Genomic DNA, 23,572 nt, shown 5'->3' with positions numbered 1-23,572 from the left:
AGAAAGAAAGAAAGAAAGAAAAACCCAAATGAATGCATCATTGCTCACACAGAGGCATACTCTAGGATGTCAAGCATGGCTTGCTACATCTGAACATGTAACATATTGGAATATATTTTAAATGAAATCACAGAAAATAAAACTGGCTCATATAATCAAAGCATAGATTTGATTGAAGACATACATTAAATCCTGTGCTGAAATGATCACTGTTAGGTAAATGATGTATCAGTCAAAGAGAAATGAGTACATGAACCATTTTTCCTGTAGCCTAGCCTATGTGCTAGTCTCTGGTTGATCAATGACCGTGAAGCAAAGGTAATTTCAACTATGGCTGATGAATGAAAAAATGACAATACACTTGATTATCTATAGGAAAAGAATTTTCAAAGACATGGGTCCAAGTAGTTAAAATAACAGTTGCCTAGGTTAATATGTAATAAAACATGTTATCAGAGTGGGACTGGAAGCCATGATTCCAGAGGACCAAAGGGGAAGGATGCTGCTCATCTCCTGGCAGAGAGGTGAGGGACTTAATATGTAGAATATGGCCCTCATTTTTGGACATGGCGAAAATGAGAATTTGTTTAGTTTAGTTTGACTATGTGTTTTTGTTACAAGAGTTTTGTTGGGGGGGAGATGGGAGAGAGAGAAAATAAATGCTTATTAATTGAAAAAATGAAATTGAATTTTAAAAAAGAAATGGGAGAAGGATAGGGAAAAGGGATGAGCTAAGGGGACTCATTTGACTCAAGCTTCTAACAAGATTAATCCTGAGCTGCTTTATGGAATCTGGAATCTGTCTGCCAACCAGCCTAACTGATCCAGGTCTAGTTCCAAGCATATATGTTCCCTCTGTTGCCTGGCTGAGTATACACAGTAGCATTTTACACCAGCTGAAGTCTGTTAATTGTGTGTGCAGGGACTGGGAGGCCAGCAAAAAGGGCATAATAGTCCATGTGGGATGAAACAAAAGCTTGAAAAAGGACCTCCACATCAGCAAGAGAGAGAGGTGAGGGTGTACTCTGGATCCATTTCTACAGTAGTTAAAAGCATATTTCACCATATGGAGACACATGGTTCTAAAGTTAGGCCAGTATAAATTTATTCCATCCATCAACTTTTTTTTAAGCTGTTTTTAAGGCATTTTGCATCTTCATTCATCTGACAGCTGGAATAGAATTACTGTCTCAAACAGGCATACACAGAATTCAAATGACATTTCTGGTACCTGAAACAATAGTGTAAGAGGATAGTGGCACAAGTAACTGCTTTACTTTTATACAGACTTTCACAATGTAACAAGGTCACATTTATTTTTTTTCCAAAAGCAGTGCAGACTACAATAAACCAAATTGCCCTGCATTCCCAAGAAATCACTTTAATTTTTTAAAAAATTTTTAACCCTGTGCCCCTGTCTTCATGAATCTTTTTAAAAAAAATTATTATATCATGTTCTTATAAAAAAATTTCACGTTGAAAAAAATTACGTATAACAAATTAGAAAGATTTGTTTCACCTTTGTGATCCTATGTGTTATTAAGAAGTTGCAGTTAGATAAATATAAAAAGCAGATCTCCTTTCCATTAACCTTTTCCATATATAATATTGATTTTTTTTTAGAAAATCCACTTTTTCACTGGCCTTTCCCATTTCTTAAAGATATGATTTAAATGGTTAAAGCAAAAGTTAAATAATTAGAGTTTTAAAAATATTCTATATACATGTCAACCAAGTTGCAGATTTAAGCTTCTTGCTTTCCTGTCCTACTGAAAACAGATTTTGGATTAAACTGCTAGGGGATCTACCTTCTTTATATCTTTATAAGGAAGGAACCTCAGAAATATTAGAAATACTTTTTGCTTTTTAACCAGGGAGAATAGAAGGCAAGAGCAACAGTTATCCCGCACCTCAAAAATGTGTAGCACCCAGCTACTGTGGGATTTTTTCTAGTTTCTTTGACTCTTACTAAAAAATTTAGTATTGTTTAGATTATTAAAAAGTTCTGGGAATTTATCAACCATGTTATCTATTTACTTGGATTTTTTTATATCTTAGCTCATTGCTGTACATTAGTACAAAATTCCTATACACAGCTCATGTTTGTAGCTCCAAAGCATATGAAAACCGTAATTACTCTTTCAGACTTTAAGATGAAATGGATTCCAAACCTTCTCATATTACCTGTCCCTGTTATTTACTGACATGATTTTTAGCATTGCAATTGAGAACAGAATCATACGTGTAATTTTACAAGATGATAGGAAACAGAATCTTACCTGTCCATATAAATGTGGTCATTTAAAATATATGCTAAAAATACTGATTTCCCTTTTTTTTTCCAAATCAGCACTTAGTGAATAAACAATGGTTCCCACATTTCTCAAACACTATTAGAGTTTCTTCCCTTTGTAATAATCCCCAATGACTCTGAATAGCCGATTTCTACACGTACATAGGATTTCATCACTCTGCATTAAAGTATTTAATTTGCTAAAAAAAATGATTTTTAAATTACCTGATTTTAAAGCTGGAAAAGACTTCAAGTGTCATTTAATCTATCATTCTCATTTTACCGGGGAGGAAACTGAGGGCCAGAGAATGAAGTGACTTACTAACAGTTATATAGCAAATTAGTGGCAGGGATAAGACTGGAATCCAGACCTCCTGATCTCTGGTCAGGGATCCTTTCCAATAAAATGGGAAGTATTTTGGCAAAAAGTTTTTTTAACCCATTTCCCTCATCCCCTTCTCCCTCTGAAATGGACACTAAGGATTTAAAGCTTTTCTTCCAAAGTATGCCCCAAACATTTTCTCTACCATACCACAGCACAGAGTGTGCTCTCAAAAGAATGAGGTCAAGTATGCCAAGTGGTATTCCCATACTCTTAGCTCTCATCATTAACCCATTTCCATGATCAGTATCCAAAGTGATACAGCCCTGCCCCAGACAAAATCTTTCCCAAACTAACGGGACATTCTTATTATCTCTGGTTCCAAACTGTGGCAGAATACCTAGGGCAAAATCTCCATCTTCTTTTGCCTAGATACAACACCTAGGAGAGAGAATAAAAATCTTGACTAAAGGGGGCCCCAAAGAAATTCAGCCTGACTTTGTCAAGGACATTTCCAGATCAGATGCTAACATTTAAGCAGGAACTTTCAGGGCTATGCCTGCTGTTTGAACCCATTCTAGGATAACCTCCAGGATAGGACTCAACACCAAATTCCCAAGATTACTTTAGGCTTTAACCATAACAATGGACAGTCACAGAAGTGATTTGAGAACACTTTCTTAGACCAAATTCAATTCAAAACAGATTATCATATGCCCTCCCAGGAAGTATGGACATGACTGATTCATTTTTATAATCTAAAAGTACCTAGAGAAATGGAGAAGGATGTGATGGACATGTGCATTTTTTAAATGTGCCTCTAAGAACCAAAATAGGAACCAGTACATAGACCATTCAGTTCAATTCAACTCAATAAAGAGCTATTTAGTGTCCATTGGAGAAACAAATATAAGAGAAAGCAACAACCACAATGGGACAGTCCCTACCTTCAAGGAGAATACCTTCTCCTGAGGGAATATGACTTCAAAACACAGAAATATAACCCACTCTGAAGAAAGGGAAAGCTCTAAGAAGTAGGGGTAAAAGGAAAGGCTTCCCCTAGGATATTGTACCAGAACTGAATTTTAAGGAACTGAATATTATGTGTAAATAATAATCTCATATTTATATAAGCACTTTGAAGGTTACAAAATTCTTTGAAGCATTTTCCTTCCCTACCTCTGTCGTATTATTTGAAGTATTATTAAGTATTATTTGAAGAAACATGAGCTCAGGTAAGGGAATAACTTACACATGGTCACCCAGTCCTGACTCCAAGATCAGTGCTTGTTTTATTACTTCTTGCTGTCCCCTTATCCTTATACCTATGATATTTACCTAAGTGATCTCTGCAGACAAAGTAACAAATGACTGCCTCTAAGTGTAAGGATAAGAAAAGCATCAGCCACGCTCACGGCCAGGGAAGCTGGGGCTCCACCTTCATCAAAAATTGATTTCAATTGTGTTTTGAATAGTCTAATCATTATAGTCTCTTTTCCCAGAGATCTCCATTTTCATCAAAATGCAAAATAAAATAAAATAAAATAAATCCTCTGGAATTTTAATCCCTTAGGAACCACCCTAGGAAGACAAACAAACTCAAACAGTGGAGAACAAAGGAATATTTCAACAAGTCTTTAGCTTTGTTCAGTTCTTCTACTAATTGCCTTATGAAGCTGTGGCAAAATCTGTCTATTCTTTCTGTTGCTCTTGACCTGTTCCAGATCACTAGCACCATAGGAACTTGTGATGAGGTCTTTTATACACTGTTTTTCTGTAGAGATCAGGCTGGGCAGAGATGCTTTGCATTTCTCTTTTCACTGTATGTACTCTCCCCATCTTTGTGTTTTGGGGAAGGGGAGGAATAATAACTCCCTTTCTAAGACTGTTTACTGAAATTGTTGATACAATTTGATACACACATTGTTGATACACCATTCAAACCAATGGTGGAGATGTAAGGGGTTTGTATTTATCGTTACAAAATTTAACGATCTACAAATGATAAAATGTGATTTTCTCACCAGAGAGGAGATAGAGAAAAGATAAACACCGAAGCAAAATGGGAAAAAAATTGTTAAATTTAATGTGTGTGTGTGTGTGTGTGTATCCTTAAACCACTAATAAAATAACTGTTTACACACATATAAATAATTTACTTACCTTAATATTTGTTTGGATCTGTTATCTGATCCATGTGGGTACTCCCTCTAGCAGTAAAAATCACAATCTGTCCATGTCCTACCATCTTCCGTAATTCCTCTATAAATCCTTAAGAGGATATGCCCAATGTGCTGAAGACCCTCCTCTTGTTCTTTTAATGTTTCAGGGATACCAATAGGTGCTTAGTTTTATACATTTCTTGTACCACATTCTCAATACATGACTGATTCCCCTCCTTTTCTGTATTTTAATCCACTTGTATACAGTGACCCATGAAGACAACTACCTCATCGATTTTCACATTGTAAAACTTGCCCAATAAAGCTAGATCCAATTGTTGATGTTCAGTCTTTTTTCAGTTGTGATTCGTGACCCCATTTAAGATTTTCTTGGCAAAGATACTGGAGTGGTTGGCCATTTCCTTCTCCTGCTTATTTTCTGGATAAGGAAACTGAGGGAAACAGGATTAAGTGATTTGCCTAGGATCACATAGGTAGTGTCTAAGACTGGATTTGAACTCAGGAAGATGAATCTTCCTGATTCCAGGCCCTGCACTCCTATCTACTCTGCCACCTAGCTGCCCTAGATCCCTGTTAGTGTGAATAATAAATACCCTGAAATGGTCACATTATTTGAATTTGCACTACATATTTCCACTGGGCTGGAACCAGTAACCATATTTAACATGATTATAACTTGGAATAGTGCAAATTTGAATACATACCATAATTTCAGAGGGATTCTTTATTCACACTGTTTGTGATCTAGCTTTAATTTTAGTGTTCATCTTGCAGAGCAATCTTTAGTTGAAATAAATTATCTATCTCCTTTGTTCAAATCCTTGGTATCCTTTCTTTATTCTGTAGTCCTGCAAACAAAATACCAGAAAAGGACAATATTGGTTTTTTTCTTAAACTGCACTGGATACATTTATCCTCTCAGAGCATGGGGCAATACATGGTCTGTGTGCGTCCTTTAGCTTTATTTTTCAAATATTCCTACTCATCTATATAACTTTCAATTGAGAGAGAACCTCTGCACTTGATGAAGGCTTGACAAAAGCCAGAGTTTTGCATTTTAATTATCTTACTTGAGTTTATTTTGCTAGCTGTGTTCATAATATATAATTCTTAAACATATTTAATATTTCTTAATTCATTGCACTTACAAATAATGAGCAGATAGACCTAGAGGATCTGTGGACACTCTTCAGTGGACCTGAAGTCCTATGGAAGGTCTTCCATTGGATCCTGTCAGTTTCTCTTTCTCTTTGAAGACTTTTATGAATTAAGTTTTTCTGTGAATCCTTAAGGATTCTTTAACCTGCTACATTCCTCTTTCAAATTTGAGCTGTTTATGAGTCACCTGACCGCCATATTCCGATGGCAGATTCTTCTGTGAAATTATGCTTTGGATGTTGTTTAATGATGACATTAAGAGGGATGTGTAAAGGCCACACTTATGTTTCTGTATAAATAGAAACTAATTTGCATACCCATTTAGTCCTCTGTTAGATAACTAGAACACTTTTCTTTTATATAACTCAAGGTAGTTATTTTTTGAAACTTAAATATTTAACGTTATGACTTTTCTTTTAGAAACCCAAATGAATGCTAGATAGAATTTTTGTAGATGGATATTAAGATTTCCACTGAAGTTACTTTGGCAACCAATTGTACAATTATTCTAAATTATTAGTATTTGTCACTTGACAATTTTGTCACAGCATATTAACACTATGTACTTTTTTCACTGCAGCAAGGGAAATATACCTTGGTTATTCTTTTCTCCTCAGAAAGACTTCTGAAATCTACAATTCTTCCAGACAATGATTGAAAATATGTGCAAAATATTTCAATCTCATCCGAATGATCTTTCTGGTCATATTGATCGTTTAAGCTATTGTACTTTAAATGGCTGAATTTTTTTCGGACTTGCAATTATGAGTGCACCTTTTCTAAAATCTGTTTTTATTATTGTTACAATTATTCTTTTGGGCATCTATGCTATTCTACTCTTTATTTTTTTCAAGATTTTTTTTCTTCTTAAAACTTTAAACTTCCTTTTAAAATAAATTTGGGTTCTCTCTAGTGTTCTTTATTTCCAAAATAAACAATATAGTTGTTTTTCAAGTTTTCGATTAAATGTACACAACACTATATATTAAATGTACTCTACACATTGAATTTTATTAAGTCAGTAGTGGACATCACTAGTCACTATGAACATCCTTGTCCAACCCTTAATATTTGCACAGAAATTAAGCATTCAAATACCTAGGTAGAGACCTACTTATAGAAAACAGCACATTTAGTCCAACTTTTCTGAATCCAAGCACTTTATGACGTTCTTAGCCTAGGCCTACAACTTTAAGAATACTCCACTTTAGCCTTGAAAAGATTACTCTCAAACAATCATTCTCACTAAAGTCTTTATAGTCTGAAAAATCTACACTGACCTCACCTGTGTTGATTAATGTTCTTCCTTTCCTTTCCCTCTTCTAGTTATTTCCCTTCTCCTTTGTACTCCTTAGCTCATTAAATTGAGAGAATATATTCTATAACACTTATAGCCACAGTTTCTCCCAGAAGCACAGATAATCATGAAAATCTAACCAAAAGGGACCAGAAAGAAAGATAAGGTGGATTTTATTAAATTGATTTTAACCTCATTCTCTGGATCCCCCTCAGACCCTGAGCATGTGAGTCAGTACTTCTTATGGATATTTATCATCTCTCCCTCTTATCAAGCATTTTTTTGTTAATTTTTGATTGCAGTCCGTAGCCATTCATTTCACCCATGGATGCTCATGTCAGTATTTCAGCTGTGACTTCAGCTTTTCAGGGTTTCTAACCCTCTAAATTTGAATGCTTTTATTTGGCTTATTTCTCTTATGCCACTTTTAAGCCTTCCACTTAGGAAATATGCCTTGCACATGGTAGGTCCTCAATAAATGTTTAAAGAATCCACGAATAAAGAGAAGTTGTCTCAGTCCATTATAGTCAACTAGAATGATACAGGAAAAAATAATACCTCCTCAGAGCCTTTGTACTACTTGACTTTTTCAACTTTTGCTTCTTACATGAAAAAAAGAAAAATATATACTGCCATCCATAGTATTGTTTGTAATTGGCATATTTCAGATGAAAACATTTTCCAAAAACATACAATATGTTCTGAATTATATTATATTTTGGTGTTAATGACCACAAAAAAGTAAGAGAGTAAGAGCACATGTAAATCCAGAACCAAGAACCAGATGAGTTATTGTCAGAAAATGTGAAGGAAGACTCTTATTTAATTAAACTTGCAAACATGTCCAGAAATGGCAAAGTAATTGAAGATGAAACAAAAGTTCCACTTCTTTTATAATTAGTAGAAAATTTAAAGGATTCAATTCTAAGGGCCCCATTTTATAACAATAACTATGTTGGCTTTTTAAGCACCTTATCATAAAAGGAGAAAAAAGGATTTTTAGCTGTAGGTAATTCATTTAAGAAACATTTATTGAAGGCCTGAAATGTTCAAGGAACATTATGCTATATAGCATACGTGACTTACCATATGTATTCCTTTTTGTGAATTAACCTTATTTTAAATTTTGGTACTATCAGGTTGATCTACATTTCATGAAAAAGATTCCTCCTGGGGCAGAAGCTTCAAACATCTTAGTGGGTGAGCTAGAATTCTTGGACCGAACTGTAGTTGCATTTGTTAGATTGTCCCCAGCGGTACTGCTCACAGGACTGGCTGAGGTGCCAATTCCAACCAGGTAAAATTTCCCAAAAAGTTATTACTATTTTCTTCGTCTGTTTGTTAGGAGAGAAATAACCAGTTAGAACAGAACTTCATCTTAGTGGTGTCCTTTTGGATAAGTCCATTTTTTTAAAAAATGAGTATTGTTCATTTCCCCGTTTTGATCTAAGAAAAAGGAAGGCAAGATGTTTGAATATTTCGATGATTCTCACATGCAACATTCTCCTGAGTCTCTTGAATATCCTGCCAAATTACATTCTTTCATTTTCATGAACTCTCCTTTCAGGAGCTGCCACACACACATATGGCTCATGCCCATTTAGGTACACACCTAAATGTCTGAATCTCTAAGTGCCCTGGCTCACACTATGACAAACTCCAGAAATCCTTTGTTTGCTCCTGTGTAAGGAACATTTTTATTTTATTTTACAGATCAAATTGTATAACAAAAAAAATATCTCTTTGTGGGGATTTAGTCAGTATTTAATTTTACAAAACTTATGAAGATGAATCTACCATGGTTAGAACTCTAATATAGGTGTCACAGAGCACGAACCACTAAAATAGCCCTTGGGAAATGACATGAACGTCTTGGTTCATTCCCAAGCACAAATTAAGTGGAAATAAAGAGATCAAAGCTGTATCTATACAGATCAACATAATTACTCCAGAAGTAGGAGTTTTGGTTCAATTTCATCAGTTGACTTTATGCAATTGGAGCGTGATTGGGACCTTTTGAGTGGCATGGACTGAAATTTGAGAATTAAAAGTTTTCTTCATTTCAGACATTTATGACATAGGGAAGAAAAATCTGTATTTCATCATTATTCCAACTCTGCTCTTGGTACAACCTTACTCACTTCTATCTACTTCATCTCCCAACTCTAATGCTATCTCTCTCTCTACTCAGAGCCACATCCATAGCTTGAATGTCCAGAGTCCCGTTGTCTCAGAATGAGTAGTAATCAAATACTCTCTCTGATGATGGGTTAGCAAACTTGTATGTTACTTTGCCAGATAATAAAAAGCCACGATCCTGCCAGAGTATAGAAGATTTAAGACACTGTGTCAGGAAAATACAAAAGACCTTTCAGGTCAAAGGGCTGCCCTTTGGGCATGCCTCCATGTACACCCTATTGGCAGCAGCATCCTCTAACTAGGAGTTAAGATCATTCTTCAAAGATTGGAGAGAGAAGAGAGAGCTCTCTAATTGAGTGGAGTGGAATTGAATGGGCTTAATTTTTCCTTGGCTCATTTCTCTGCTGCTATCACTGGGCAAGTCTCTCTGGTTTATCTTGCAGTTTCAAGTAAATACTTGTATTGAAACTGTTTAAAAACCAATGGGGAGAATAAAGTTCTGATTCATTCCTTAAGTGTATGGGTAGGGCAGGTTGACCAAATCAAACTGGAACTTAAAATGTTTTATTAGGTCTAGTATTCATTTATAGACACTACCTGCATAACTTGTTCAGAGACTTGCAGGTAGTGTTGTTAGCTAGGATTCAGATTCAAGACCTCAGATTTCCCTTGCATCGATTAGATTGCATGATATTGGAATGAGAGTAGTTTATTTAGTTGGACACATAAAAATAATTTGGTCATCCAGGTGGTTAAGTGTATATACCCCTGTGGCTTAGAAAAATCTGATGAACTCTGTGTTAATGCCACTTGTTAAGATGATAGGGATGAGATGAATGTCAGAAGGAAATGAAATTTAAAAAGAGAGAAATTTTAAAGTCATAATATACACCAAGGTACATTCATAACCTCATGTTGAAAAATATCTTAGTTTTAAGTGACCTTACTTCAAACAGACAGTAAAAATGTGTAGAAAACAATGGGGAAAAAATTAGAAGCCCTATAGGCTTCCATATTAAGAAGAGAGGAAAAAAAGACTGTATCATTTAGTTAGGCAAGGTGGAAAATAATAGCAAATTTGTTAGAGGTATAGAGATAATGAATAGTACAAAGAAAGCCATTCAGGGTTCCTAATTATCTTTTTCTTGGTAGGGCAAAAGGCGCACTTTGAAAATAAGGCAACACACATTAAAAATGTCAGGAAATAGTTTCTTAGAACTACATAAATAACTTGTGGAATGAAGAACTGAAAAATATCATAAAGTGCATAGGTCAGTAAGTTTCTCAAAAGAATTCTATGGATAAAGTGCACATACACAAATTACTGCATAAAATTACTCTAGTAGTTTTTTTTTTTACCTATAATTACTTCTACACTTAAATTGGCTTAGAATTCTGTAACTTTACTTTGAAAGATGAGGAGGAGAATAGGGTGTATGGCATAATGGAAGGAGCCCTGGCTCTGAAATCCAAGGTCCTGGATGCAAATCCATCCCCTCACATTTACCTGTGACTTTGCACAAGACAAGATGCACAACCTCCCTCAGTCTGAGTTTCCTCATATGAAAAAGGAGGTTTGAACATGATAGACTCTGAGGTTACTTCCAGATTGAGAGCTATGATCCTATAGCTTCAGACTATATAATACATATATAGAATGAATAGCTTCCACATGTTCTTATATATTAACATGTAGAATTATGAGAACTATTTTAATTCAAGTTAAAAAGCTATCAGTCTTCATACTTAAATAACCTCAAATACAATAGGGTAGCAAGATATAGGGTAGTATTGAACTTGTACAATTTTATTTGAGGTATGAGATATTAACCTTATGAGAGATGGGGTAGTTCTATATCCTCTTCCTAACTGGAGGACACATGGAGTAGAGTGTATAAAGAGCTAATTGGAAACTCTACTTGAATTCAATAAAAGTAAATTAGTGAAAAGAACTGACCAGAATACAAAAGATTGGACTTTTAATACAATAGGAAAATTGGGTCAAAATTTGGGTTCATTCTCTTCTCCCTCTAGCCCACCCCCTAACTTGTCAAGAGAAACATTTTGGATCAGGAACTCTCCAATTTTTTTCTACCCAGAATGCATTTGGTATCTGACTATAATTTTTCCACTGAATCTGCATTTTACATGGGCCTCTCCATTTTTGAAACACAGATTTCTTCTTCTCATAAACTTCAATACTTTTCCAAGACCCCTCCCTTTCCCCCCTGACCATCCACTCTGTTTTGTAATAGAAGTCAGTTTTATTTCTTTCTTTCACAAAGGTTCATTCTTACTCTCTTGCCTTTTTACGCTGTAGTAGTTCTAGAGTATCTTCTGGTACTGAGGTCCCTGATATGAATTATATATGTTCCATAAGATAACTCAAAAACTAACCTTGTAGGAGGAAAAGAAAAAAAATATTAAAATCAGAAAGACCACGGGGGCCATAAATCATAACAATCCATTTTATGTTGCTCTTTTCTTTCCTGTCCTCTCTCTTCATCAAAAACTCACCAAAACAATGAAACTAAGAAAAAAAATACAATTTCTCACTTAAACTTTGAACTGTGAGAAAATGAATGATTCATGTTGATAGCCCTTTCATCAGTAATGCATTTGAGATGTGATTCTATAATACACAAAACAGAATTTGCTTTTCTGTCTAGTAACCTTTTTTTCTCCTATTCACAGATTTTTGTTTATCCTTCTGGGACCATTGGGAAAGGGTCAACAGTACCATGAGATTGGCAGATCAATTGCAACCCTAATGACAGATGAGGTATATATTTAGCCCATTCGGGTAATTTTCGTTCTTGTTGTTTCCTTGGACTATGTCACAACCTAGACCCCCAACTCCCAGAGATAAGTATACCTTGCTTGCCTCACTTTATGGAATATATGTGTTCTTGCAAAGTTGGAAAGGTATCAAATTTCCATATATCAAGTTACATTTTTCCACAGATCTTCTATAAGAATTTCCCAAGAATAAAGTGTTATCTTTCTATAAGAATTTTGAAATTTATTTTTAGGAATATGTCAATCTCTTACATAAAGAATATTAAATCCTATATATAAATCACATATATAAAGAATAACAACTTTGTTAATAATAATTTAAGTTATATGACATATTATTATCAAAATAGCATAAAACAACAGTGGTGGCTTAATTGTATGAAACATGTAGCAACCAAAAAAGTCACTGCTTCTACCAACCTGCCCTCCCTAAAAGAGAGTAGGATAAGAATGGAATACTAACACAGTAGTCTAACATATAACTTTGCATGCTTGCTTAGGCTATATTTTGGAAAACTTTGTAGTAATGAATAGGTTACTTTAGGTTGACAGGAAGAGGATTGTATGCCAAAAAAAATAGATGAGGTAAACATCCATAGCAAATGAACAAATTGGGAAGTGTTGTTTTTGGAAATATACACCAATAAGTGGACAATGGAGAAACATAGTCACTGGAATTTATGACTGATGAAACTTGAAGATTTTATACAGAAGGTCATACAACATTGCATATTGAATCAGTTCCTTGCTTTTTAAGTTCGAATTTCTAGATACGAGGTTCCACTATAATGACATATCATCCTATGTAAGAACTATGATACTTTTAAAATTTGTATTATATGGTTGTCTGTGGTTATTTTTGTAAGTATATATGCGTGTATATGAATTCATTATAATAACTAATTTAAGATCTCTATATGACCTTAAAATAGTGTGCTTCAGACAACTGCTTTTTCAAATGGAACTGATTTATTGACTATGTCCCTATTATCTCCTGAATCATGTCAGAAGTTTGGGATAATGTTGTGGGGGAGGAGGGTTGAGAGTCAAACAGGTGCCCCTCTCTGGGAAGTGTGAAGGACTTGCTGCTATCTGGAGCAACTAATGAGTAAAGCATTTGATGGTACAAATATTTCCATACTCCATATTTAGGAGTAGCAGGGAGTAGGAAGGAAGCTGGTGTATGTATAAGTGTTGTGGGAGGCAGTGATCAACTATGATTAGGAGTATAGAATGAGCAATAGAAAGGATACATTTTAGTATATACAGGGAAGTTCTTACCCTGGAGTCCATGAACTTTAGAGAGATAGATAGATAGATGATAGATCGATAGATATAGATAGATATAGATATAGATAGATACATACATACATATCTATATATATACACACACATACATATATACACATACATACCTATATATGCACATATATACATATACATGTGTGTATATATGTATGTATGTGTATATATAAGTATGTATGTATGTTAAAAATTGTATCAAATATAATTAATTTCCTTTGAAATATGATGTATTTTGTTTCATGCATTTAAAAACATTATTCTGCAAAAGGTTCCACAGGCTTCACCAGATGCCAAATAGATCCATGCTATAAAAATAGTTTAAGAAAACCCAATATAAAAAGACTGTTGGGTCAAAGTAGGAGAAGAGTGACTATTAGGAAACACAGTAAGAGACTGGGAGGAAGCACTGGCCTCGATGCCTAAGGTCTTGACCTCAGGCATCCTCCTTGGTGTATTCACTGATGTTTCTTGTATGTTCCTGTGCTGATCAAATAGCCACTGCAAAACTCACCCATGGCGTGTGTGCATCAGAGTAGCATTCAGAGGTAAAGCTGTGCTATCAGTTCTAGACTCGTGGTGCCTATGAGAAATTGCAGAAGTTGACTTTATTCTTTCTCATCTATAAAGCAGAATGTAATCATGTGCAAGGATAGAACTAGGTAATAGTCACATGAGCTAGCTGACACAAGCCTGAAGATGTCTTAGGCAGGGAAAAGAGTTCTTTGGGACTAGGCCTATGCCCATTCCAAAAAATGATTTTGATTCATCTGTTCAGTCAGGTAAATGATGAAGATGCAAGAAAATTTTATAGTTCAGTGTAGATTTAGAGGAAAGGTAAAGAGGGAGTTGTTAATAATTTTCCAAACTGTGTGAAAACAACCTAATGTGAGGAACACCAACAGTGCCATTCGACTAATGGACAACTAAAGGCAAAAGGGCTGTAAAATGGGAGTGATAGTAGGGGCAATCTGCTGAAGAAAATGGGAGGGGATGGGGTGAAGGGCGCACGCAGAGGGCTTCGTCTTGCCTGCAACATTTGGATTGTAAAGCAATACAGAATAATTCTGGAAAAGTAGCTTGGAACCACATTCCCGAGGTTCTTAAATGAGAAGCTGAGGAATTTGTATTTTATTCTAGAGGCAATAGAGGGGGTGTTGGATTTTATTTTAAACAGAGGAATGATATGATCAGACCTATGACTTAAGAAAATTATCTTGACATCCATGTGGATTTGAAGGAGAGAAAAACTGGAAGCAGGAAGAGTAATAAAGAAATAGTGAAAATCATGTAAGCATAACTTAATGAGGGTCTATGTGAGACTGGTGGCCATTAATACATAGATAAATATATAGATAGATAACATATAAACATATAGATATAAAATATAGTATATAAATATTTATAACTATATAGATAGATTTTTCACATCCACATATGCAAAGACTGAAGCAGTTTTTGATATCTCCCTCTGAATTATCTTCCTCCTATAATGCGTATCCACAAAGAAATAATCACCCATCCTTTAAGAATACCTCCTATAACATACTACATCAAAAGACTTCAATTTTATTAATTCAAAATACAAATAACCCCCATAATGCTTTTATTTAATCAGGTATATGCTGCCCATTGGTTTTTAATTAAAAAAAATAGAGTATCTAGTGAGTAGAGAAAAGGGGCAAATATAAGAAATGGTTTAGAGATGGATGCAACAGGATTGCATCCATAACCTTATTGGATAAAGGCATGAGGAGAGTGAAAACTCAAAAATGAATCTGAAGTTATGAATCTTTAATGACTAGAAAGATAATATCACTCTCAAAGAAATAGGGAAGTTTGGCAGAGGGAAGGATTTAGAGGGAAGAAACAAGGGATTTTTCTTTATTTTTGTTTTTTGAAATATGTTGAGTTTGAAATGCCAACAGGATATCCAGGTAGAGGTGCCCAGTATGGAGTTCATGATGAGGACCTGAAGTTCAGAAGAGAAATGAGAATGAAAGAGAAGGGACACCCAGAATTAAAATGGAGGAGTTTCATGATGCTCTAACAAAGGAGTTTAAGAGGGATCTAGTAGTTTTACATAACTAGTCTAGTTGTCACCTAATTGGCACAATGGATAAAACATTGAACCAAGAGTCAGGAATTCAAATTTCTGTATAACCCTGAGCAAATCACTTAGTCTCTCTCTGCCTCAGTTTCCTCATCTGTAAAATGGGCATAATAACAGTACCTACCTTTCAGTGTTGTTATGGGGATAAAATGAGACAAAGCATTTATCAAATTTTAAAGCACTATTTAAATGCTAGCTATTATTATCATCATCATTATTGAAATAATAAGACTTTAGATGAGTATCAGAGAGCTCGATTAAATGGTCTGAGGGGTAATAGGTAAAGAGTTCTTAGGAAGTGTAGTTTATCCAAATTGTTCTGAAGTATATAATATACTTATATATTTAAGAACCAGTTATAAAATATTGTTGAGAATAACTAACTTTGCCATTACTAAGAAAACAGTGGTATATTATGCTTTAAGATTCTCTCCCAGCTCTTTCTGAATGTCAGAATACTAAGGTGACAACCACAAATACCTAAGTGCCATCTAGTGGCAGATTTCATAAACTGAAAATTCCTGAGTTGGTGGAGTACCAGATTTCGCATTAATATTGTTCTTTTTTAGTTTGGACCTCTCAGTTGTTTAGATTTCTTTTTTTATAGTTTAGGTTCCTTATGTTTTGTGTGCTTTTACAACATATGTGATAGGTTTTCCTCACAACCCTGTGCAAGTATTTTACAGATCAAGAAACCAAGGCACAGAGAGGTTAAATGGCCTATGGTCACATAGCTAATAAGTGTTAAGAGACTAGATTTGTACCAAGGTCTCTTTCCATAGTATCACTGTGCCTCATTATACTTTTCTAACATGCCAAAGCTCAGATAGCTAGTAAGTGGCAGAGTCTCTAAAATTCAAACCCAGATCTTCTGACTCCAAGTCCAGTGCTCTTTCCACAAACAGGCCAAACTTGTAAATGTAAATAAATAAATAGATAACAATATACACAGTCAAAAATGCAAAAGACTGAAATAATTTTAACACCTCCCTCTGAATTATCTTATGGCCCTATAATGTATATTCATGAAGAAATAGTCACCAATCCTTTAAAAAATACCTTCCATAACATGCTACATCAAAAGAGTGCAGTCTCATCAGTTCAACATGCAAAGAAGCCCCATAAGGCTTTTATTTAACCAGGTTAGTGTTACCCTTTGCTTTTTTATTAAACAACAGAATATCTTGACAGATGGGAGAAAGGAACTATTTTTAAAATTTTCAGGATAACTAAATTATAGCAATGTAATGAAAGCTTGTTGCAAATGACCTATCAACTTTGGCCATGCACAAAGCTTCAACGCAAAAAAAAAATCAGTGATTTCATCCATGTGGGTATTCCTTCTACCAATATAGATTATTACCTCCAAGCCTTAGTGTATGGTTTCATGACTTGATGGCCCACCAAAACCTCACCACCTGGTGACTAACTTTCTGATAATGACCCTCTTATACCTTGACTGCAATGGGCTAATAAACATATAATGCATCGCTGGGCCCAAGCTTGAAGATTTTACAGCTTTCTAGGACATGCAAGAGCATATGTCCTACTAACATAACTTTTAGTAATCCAGGATCACCTTCATGCTACTATGAGGTAGCAGAGTTGAACCTCACTGTGTTCTTTGACTTTTCCTTTTATGGGATAAATAAAATGGGGGGGGGGTTGTTCTGATATTGCCCATAAGGAAAAGAATTTTACTTTTTCATCTAGAATTTTTTTAATTTTTTATTAATTTATTTTGATTTATCAATAATCACTTCCATATGCTTTTGAGTTTAAAATTGTTCTCCCCCTTCCTCCCCACCACTCTCCCCAAGATGGCGCACAATCTGATATAGGCTATATATATACATTCCTATTAAACATATTTTCACATTAGTGATGTTGTAAGTAAAAATTAGAACCAATAGGAGGAACCAAAGAATTTTTAACCTGATAGATAATACTGAATCACAAAGCCTCAGGTGCCTTTCTTCCTTCTAATTTACTTGGGGAACTCTGGAATTAATCCTCTTAAGACAGCATCCATATAAACATGTGGTAATATTATATTTAATATTGAAACTGTCTGGTGACATACTCTTTTAGAAATCAAAATTAACAATAATCTTTGGCAATCAATAAAACCATTTGTTATTATAAAAGTGTAAGAAATTATCCATCAGAAAGAAAGTCCAAAAATATAGAAGGTTGAAGTACAATGACTATTTATTGAAAATGTTCTTGGTTTGTTGGTGGTAAGGAGAGGTTATATACATGCATATAGACATATATATATACACATACACATAATAATATCTGTATATAATATGTGTATGTGTGTGTGTAAACACACACACATATATATAAATATATATATTATATATATAAAATATTGTATGAAAATCCTACTGAACTCTGGAATTTCATTACCACTTGGGCTCAATGTGTAGGGATGATTTTTTGACTCATGGTCCCATCCAATGTATTCTCTACAAACAAACTTATCAGGAACTATAAACTAAATAGCAAAGCATTTCATTAAGACCTAGTGTGTGAATATGAAAGAATCTTGTGGTTTCTGTCAGTGTAAGAAACTCCCTCTGATGTTTTATTGTGGTATGGAGGTGGGACCCTAGGTTCTCAAAGATTATGCCAACGAAGTGCAAATTATGGTGAGTTTTACTATGCTAGAAAGACTTCAAGTACAGCCCCAGTAACAGAAGGCATCTACTTTCTAAGGCAGAACATAGTTACATGTGGAGAGGTTCATTACCATAAGTGTAGCCACTTGGTGATGAACTTTTTTGACCATGGCAACTCATGAAACAAAGAAAAATAGAAAATGAGCCTCAGTTTTGAGGGTGCCCTTCCACTTCAGCAGTGGCAAAAAAGAGACAAAGAGTACTAAATGTCACATAGTTTTTAGACCATTTATAAACATTAGCTTAGCTACTGATACTCTAAGTATGATATCATTGTATTGTGACCAACAGGTGAATATGCTACTAGAAAAAAAACTAATACTGTCTTGACATTGTTAATATGAAAGAAGCCCAAGGGGGGAAAATGTTGCAGCTAAATAAAGAATGACTTATGGATTCCCTTTAGGAAGTCAAATAAAGGAGTTGTTAGGTTGGCTTTATGATGAAGAGTGCTGCCCAGTGCTTGCCAAAGAGGTGGTGACTTACTCTGAAGAATGAAATATATAGTTTTAGACATGGTCAAGTGTAGGGATCTGATCTGCATAACTATTTATAATTGTTACAATGGTTTTGTTTTCCTTTTTTCTTCTTCAGTAGGAGAGGTAAGAGAAAGGAGAGAAAATAAATGCTTGTTAGTTGAAGAGAAAAGAATAGAATGCTAAGGCTTCATTCTAGACTTATTGATTCCCACAAGGCTAGCATCCTTTTGAATAGCTTGTTATAAGAATCTCAGCCTTGATCAGAATGGATCCTGGTAGGGAAAGTCCACATGGAAATCTTCTTCCATAGTACTTTATCTAAAACAGATGTCTTCTGATTCCTACTTAGAGTATTATATAGCAGCCAAGAAAACTTTTAGGCTACTCTAGAAGAAGCATAGTAGTGGGAACTAGGAAAATGAAAGTCCACTGTACTCTGCCCTAGTCTGACCATATCTGGGCATTTTATACAGTTTTTGGTGCTGCATTTTAGTAAAATCATTGATCGGTTAGAGAACATCCAGAGAAGGAGACCCAGCAAGATGAAGGACCTAGACTGCATGTCATATAATTATCAATTGAAGGAATTAGGTATATTTTGGTTATAGACAAGAAGACTCAAGAGGAACATGCTAGCTGTCATTAAAGTACTGGAAGGACTGTTGTGGAAGAGGAATTAGTCTTCCTCTTCTTGACCTCAGAGGGGAGAAGTAGTGGCTATAGTTAGATATGACAAAGAAGCAAATCCCAGCTTGATCTAAGGTGGGGGTTGGAGTGGAAACTTCCTAAACAATAGTAGCTATCCAAAAGTGGAACAGATTAAAAGGGAATAGGCTTCTCTCTCACTGCAGATTTTTAGCAAAGGTCAGATGACTATTTGTCAAAGGAGGTGCTTGTTCAGGTAAAGGAGGAAGTAGATGATTTTTGCGGTCCTTTTCAACCTCTAAGATTTAATGATTCTGGCTTAGTAAGCCCATGTAAAACCTGGTATACCATGTAAAATGTTCCATCTTCACTATGATATGTAAGTCTTTCTTATATCCTTCTAGATATAAGAAATCTATGTAGACCAACTCCAAAGGTATATGAGTCCTGTGCTCTCCAAATGAGCAGTATTAATTAGTAGCACTCATCTTGAACACATTGAGCAATGGTTTCATGCTTCTTTCCTACATCTGCTGTCATCTAAGGCCAGTAAAATCTTTTTTATGCCAAGTCCAGAGTTCTTTCTTGGCTCCATTGCGCTAAATCATTGTTGAGTGTTTTTCATGACCATGCATTGCAGGCCTTTTGGAGTAACAATTGCTTTCCTATACCTTATTCTGGATTAGTTGTAACCTGGTATAATTCCAATATATGCCACTCCCTCAATAGTAGAGTGTCCTCTGGGAAGGTAAGCTTGAGCTCTCAAAAGTCACACACCTTTTTTTTTGGCCTGGTACTTCTTAGAGACCTTCATCCAATTGAGACAATTAATAGTAGTCCTATGCTATGACTTGTGTTTCTACTGATGACATTCCCTGAAGCATGTTCAAAATTATCAGATTTGCTTATGACTGCTGAGCCACATCTTGAATTAGTCCATAGTTTTAACTAGTAATTTGATTGGGCTTCTGGGCAAATTCAGTCAAGTAGGGTAGGGATGAGTGAGAGGGTTATGGAAGTCAAGGCTTTTGAAGGGAACAGTAGGTCTGTAGGAGACAGAAACAAGGATCTGTCCAAGATGGAATAAACTTTAAAGCAGGGGAATTGTTTGAGTGATGGTGGCCAAGAGGAAAGTCCTAATGTGGCAATAGAGGGGGATTGCCGTCTCCTTTTCTTGGCCTTTCTTGGGATATGAGAGAAAGGAGCATTCAGTTTTGGGGAGGGAGTATGCGTATGTAATGTCTTCAGGATAAAACTAGGTTTCAATGAGTAATAGAAGAATAAATGTGAAAGAACAAGATCTAGGACAAAGTAAGGTTTGTTTATATTAGAGGAAACTTCCAGACGGCCGAGAACTAGGAAATGTTAAAGCTAAATTGGGTAGAGATGAGAGTGTGGCAGAAAGTAGCATGTGACGTGTTTAGATTGGGGATAAGACAAGCAAGCCCAGTATTCACAGTCCTACCAAAGTTATCAGGAAAAAGGAGGCTGCCCATTCTCTTCTCTCTGGCCTCTCTGGCCAATGATTCCTTTTTCACAAAGAGGAAGCAGAGTCTCCTCCCGTGTCAGTGTATACATTTTCAGTTTTGTCATTAAACAGCTTTACAACCTCTGGGAGACCCAAAGACTTACCCTCCCAATGAATGGTTTTCTGCTATTACTTTGAGATGAAGTACATGACGGAATTCCATTCACTTTTTCTTGCCTTAGGGAACCGTTTTCCCACTCCCAACTCGATTAATCAACACTTCCCACTGAGCCTCTTTCAGGTAGGGCTAAGGACACACATCAATTCCCATTTGTCCTTGCAAGTCTTGTCTTGCCCTCTTATAAGGAATGCCAAATCATGGAAATCACTCTGAGGCTTTGATCGACCTCCAGAAAGCCCTGGAAACATTGAAGGGAAGGACAAGCTGGTGGTTTGTGTCCCTAGCACTCCTGCTGCCATGGTAAAGGATTTCTGTCCCCTTTATGCTATGTAAATGTCTTTTTGTTTTTAGAACAAACTGTGAGCTCTCTCTCCATCCTTGGTGATCCTTAAGAAAAGAATAGAGAGCAATCTGTCCCAAGAGTTTGGGGCATTCATCTGCCTGAAAGCAAAACACTCAATTATAGGATTTAGGACTAGAATGAACCTCACAACTCACCTAGTTTAGCCTCCTAATTTGACAAGGGAGGTAATTGAGGTCCAGAATACATGACCTCTCTGAGCTCATTCTGGCTAGCTCTTTCATCAATGGGAAAGGACTAAACAGAGAATGGGGGCAAAAAGAAAAAAGACTTCCTAGGCATTGTGACTATCACAAGAAAGAAGGAAGTGGTTCTTGGGACACTGGGGTTTGCAACTTTTACTGCATCCTCCTCAACTCATGTCTTGCTCATTCCACATGAAGTCTTATTTCAACCTTCATAACATGTCCTACATACTTTCCTGTACTCACTAAGCTACCACCCTCGTTTAGGCTTTCATTACCTCTCCTTTGTACTATTGCAATGGCCTTTTATTTCCTTTCTCTTCCTCAAGTGTCCCTTTTCCCCATCCCCACCCCTATTCCATCCTCCACACACTGGGTAAAGTGCAAGTCTGACCTTGTCACTCTCCTTAATACACTCCATGGCTCCCTGTTGCCTTGAGGATCAAGTAGAAATTCCTGTTTGACATTTCAAGCCCTTCATGGCATGGTCCCATCCTCTTTGGTCTTCGTACACATTACTCCCCTACAACGATCAAACTATACTGACCAACTTGTTGTTTCATACACTCAACTTCTGCCTCCTAGCTCAGTGTCTTTGCACCAATTGTGCCTATGCCTGCAGCACCCTCCTGCCTCACCTCCACCTTTCAGAACGCTTGGTTTCCTTTAACATTGAGCTTAAGCAACATCTTATATCTGAAACCTTTTATGATCCCTTAGTTGTTCATGCACTCCTTTTTTTTTCTTTTTCTTTTTTTTCTTTCTTTTTTTTTTTAAGGCAATTGGGGTTAAGTGACTTGCCCAGGTTCACACAACTAGTAAGTGTCAAGTGTTTGGGCTGAAGCCAGATTTGAACTCAGGTCCTCCTGACTTCAGGGTCAGTGCTCTATCCACTGCTCCATCTGTCTGCCCCATGTTCATGCATTCTTGCCAAACTACCACGCATTCCTTTTGTCTATTTACTCATCTCTGTCCATCTATCCATTTGTCTATCTATCTAATTCAATATAATATATACATATTTTGTAACACACATGTGTATTATATACATGGATGCATATTATATGTGTTATGTATGCACATTATAAATTACACATATTGTGTGTATTATATAGTAACATACTATATAATAATATACTTTATGTATATTATGTGTACCTATTATAAGTATATAATGCATATATGTATACATGATATAATTAATATACATAAAGTATCACAAGGTATGTTTTATATGTATAAATGTGATATATATAACACACTATATATTACATACATTATCTATAAACTATAATACACATATCATGTATGCTGTGTTATATCATATATTGTTGCATATTATCTATAATGTGCACATATATGATACATGTATGTATATTACATATTATATACATTGTATAATAATACAGACCTATCTATCCCAATCTATGTACATAATATATATATATGATATGCATTATATAAGAACATAAACCTATCTATCCCAATATATGTATACATAATATATATATACTTAATATTCATGTCATACATTATATATGTACATATTGTGTCTATTTATACATATATCTGTTGTCCCTCCTTTATGTAAGCTCCCTGAAAGGAAGTATTGTTTTACTTTTGTATTTGTATATCCAGCATTTAGCAAAATGGCTGGCACATGATAGGCACTTGATAAATGCTTTTTAATTGATTTTGATGAAATAGGTGGATGTTGGCAGTATACTTCTGGAGTTCTAATATGTAAGTCTCTTCTAGAGCACAATTAGAGGAATAATGATTTTTTAATGATTTTCCATTACATTAGACCAAAGCTCAATATATATCACTCTTATGTTATCTCAACATTTTCTTGGAAAGTCAAGCAAAGCAGTTTGCATCTTAGTCATCATCAGTAGTTACAGAATCTTTTGTAAGGCATTGTCCTCAAATAGGTCAGATAAAGGTCAGCAGGCATGAA

At 35.4% G+C, this 23,572-nt stretch overlaps 1 protein-coding gene across 3 annotated transcripts in view; it reads left to right on the top strand.

The window, feature by feature from the left end:
- SLC4A10 (solute carrier family 4 member 10) overlaps positions 1-23,572 on the top strand; it is a 257,305-nt gene that overhangs the window by 154,197 nt on the left and 79,536 nt on the right. For 2 of the 3 annotated variants that reach the window (XM_027865793.1, XM_027865792.1), the window contains exons 8-10: positions 923-1,012; positions 8,393-8,550; positions 12,087-12,174. In XM_027865793.1, coding sequence (XP_027721594.1) covers positions 923-1,012; positions 8,393-8,550; positions 12,087-12,174 — 336 coding nt within the window. The remainder of the gene's footprint in view (positions 1-922; positions 1,013-8,392; positions 8,551-12,086; positions 12,175-23,572) is intronic. The other variant, XM_027865794.1, reaches the window with a different exon arrangement.

Source organism: Vombatus ursinus, unplaced genomic scaffold (genome assembly GCF_900497805.2).
Source record: "Vombatus ursinus unplaced genomic scaffold, bare-nosed wombat genome assembly UNPS02014779.1, whole genome shotgun sequence".
In the NCBI taxonomy this organism is placed as follows: Eukaryota; Metazoa; Chordata; class Mammalia; order Diprotodontia; family Vombatidae; genus Vombatus; species Vombatus ursinus.
The sequence above is the reverse complement of the archived record's forward strand: the minus strand, read 5'-3'. Positions and strand labels throughout refer to the sequence as shown.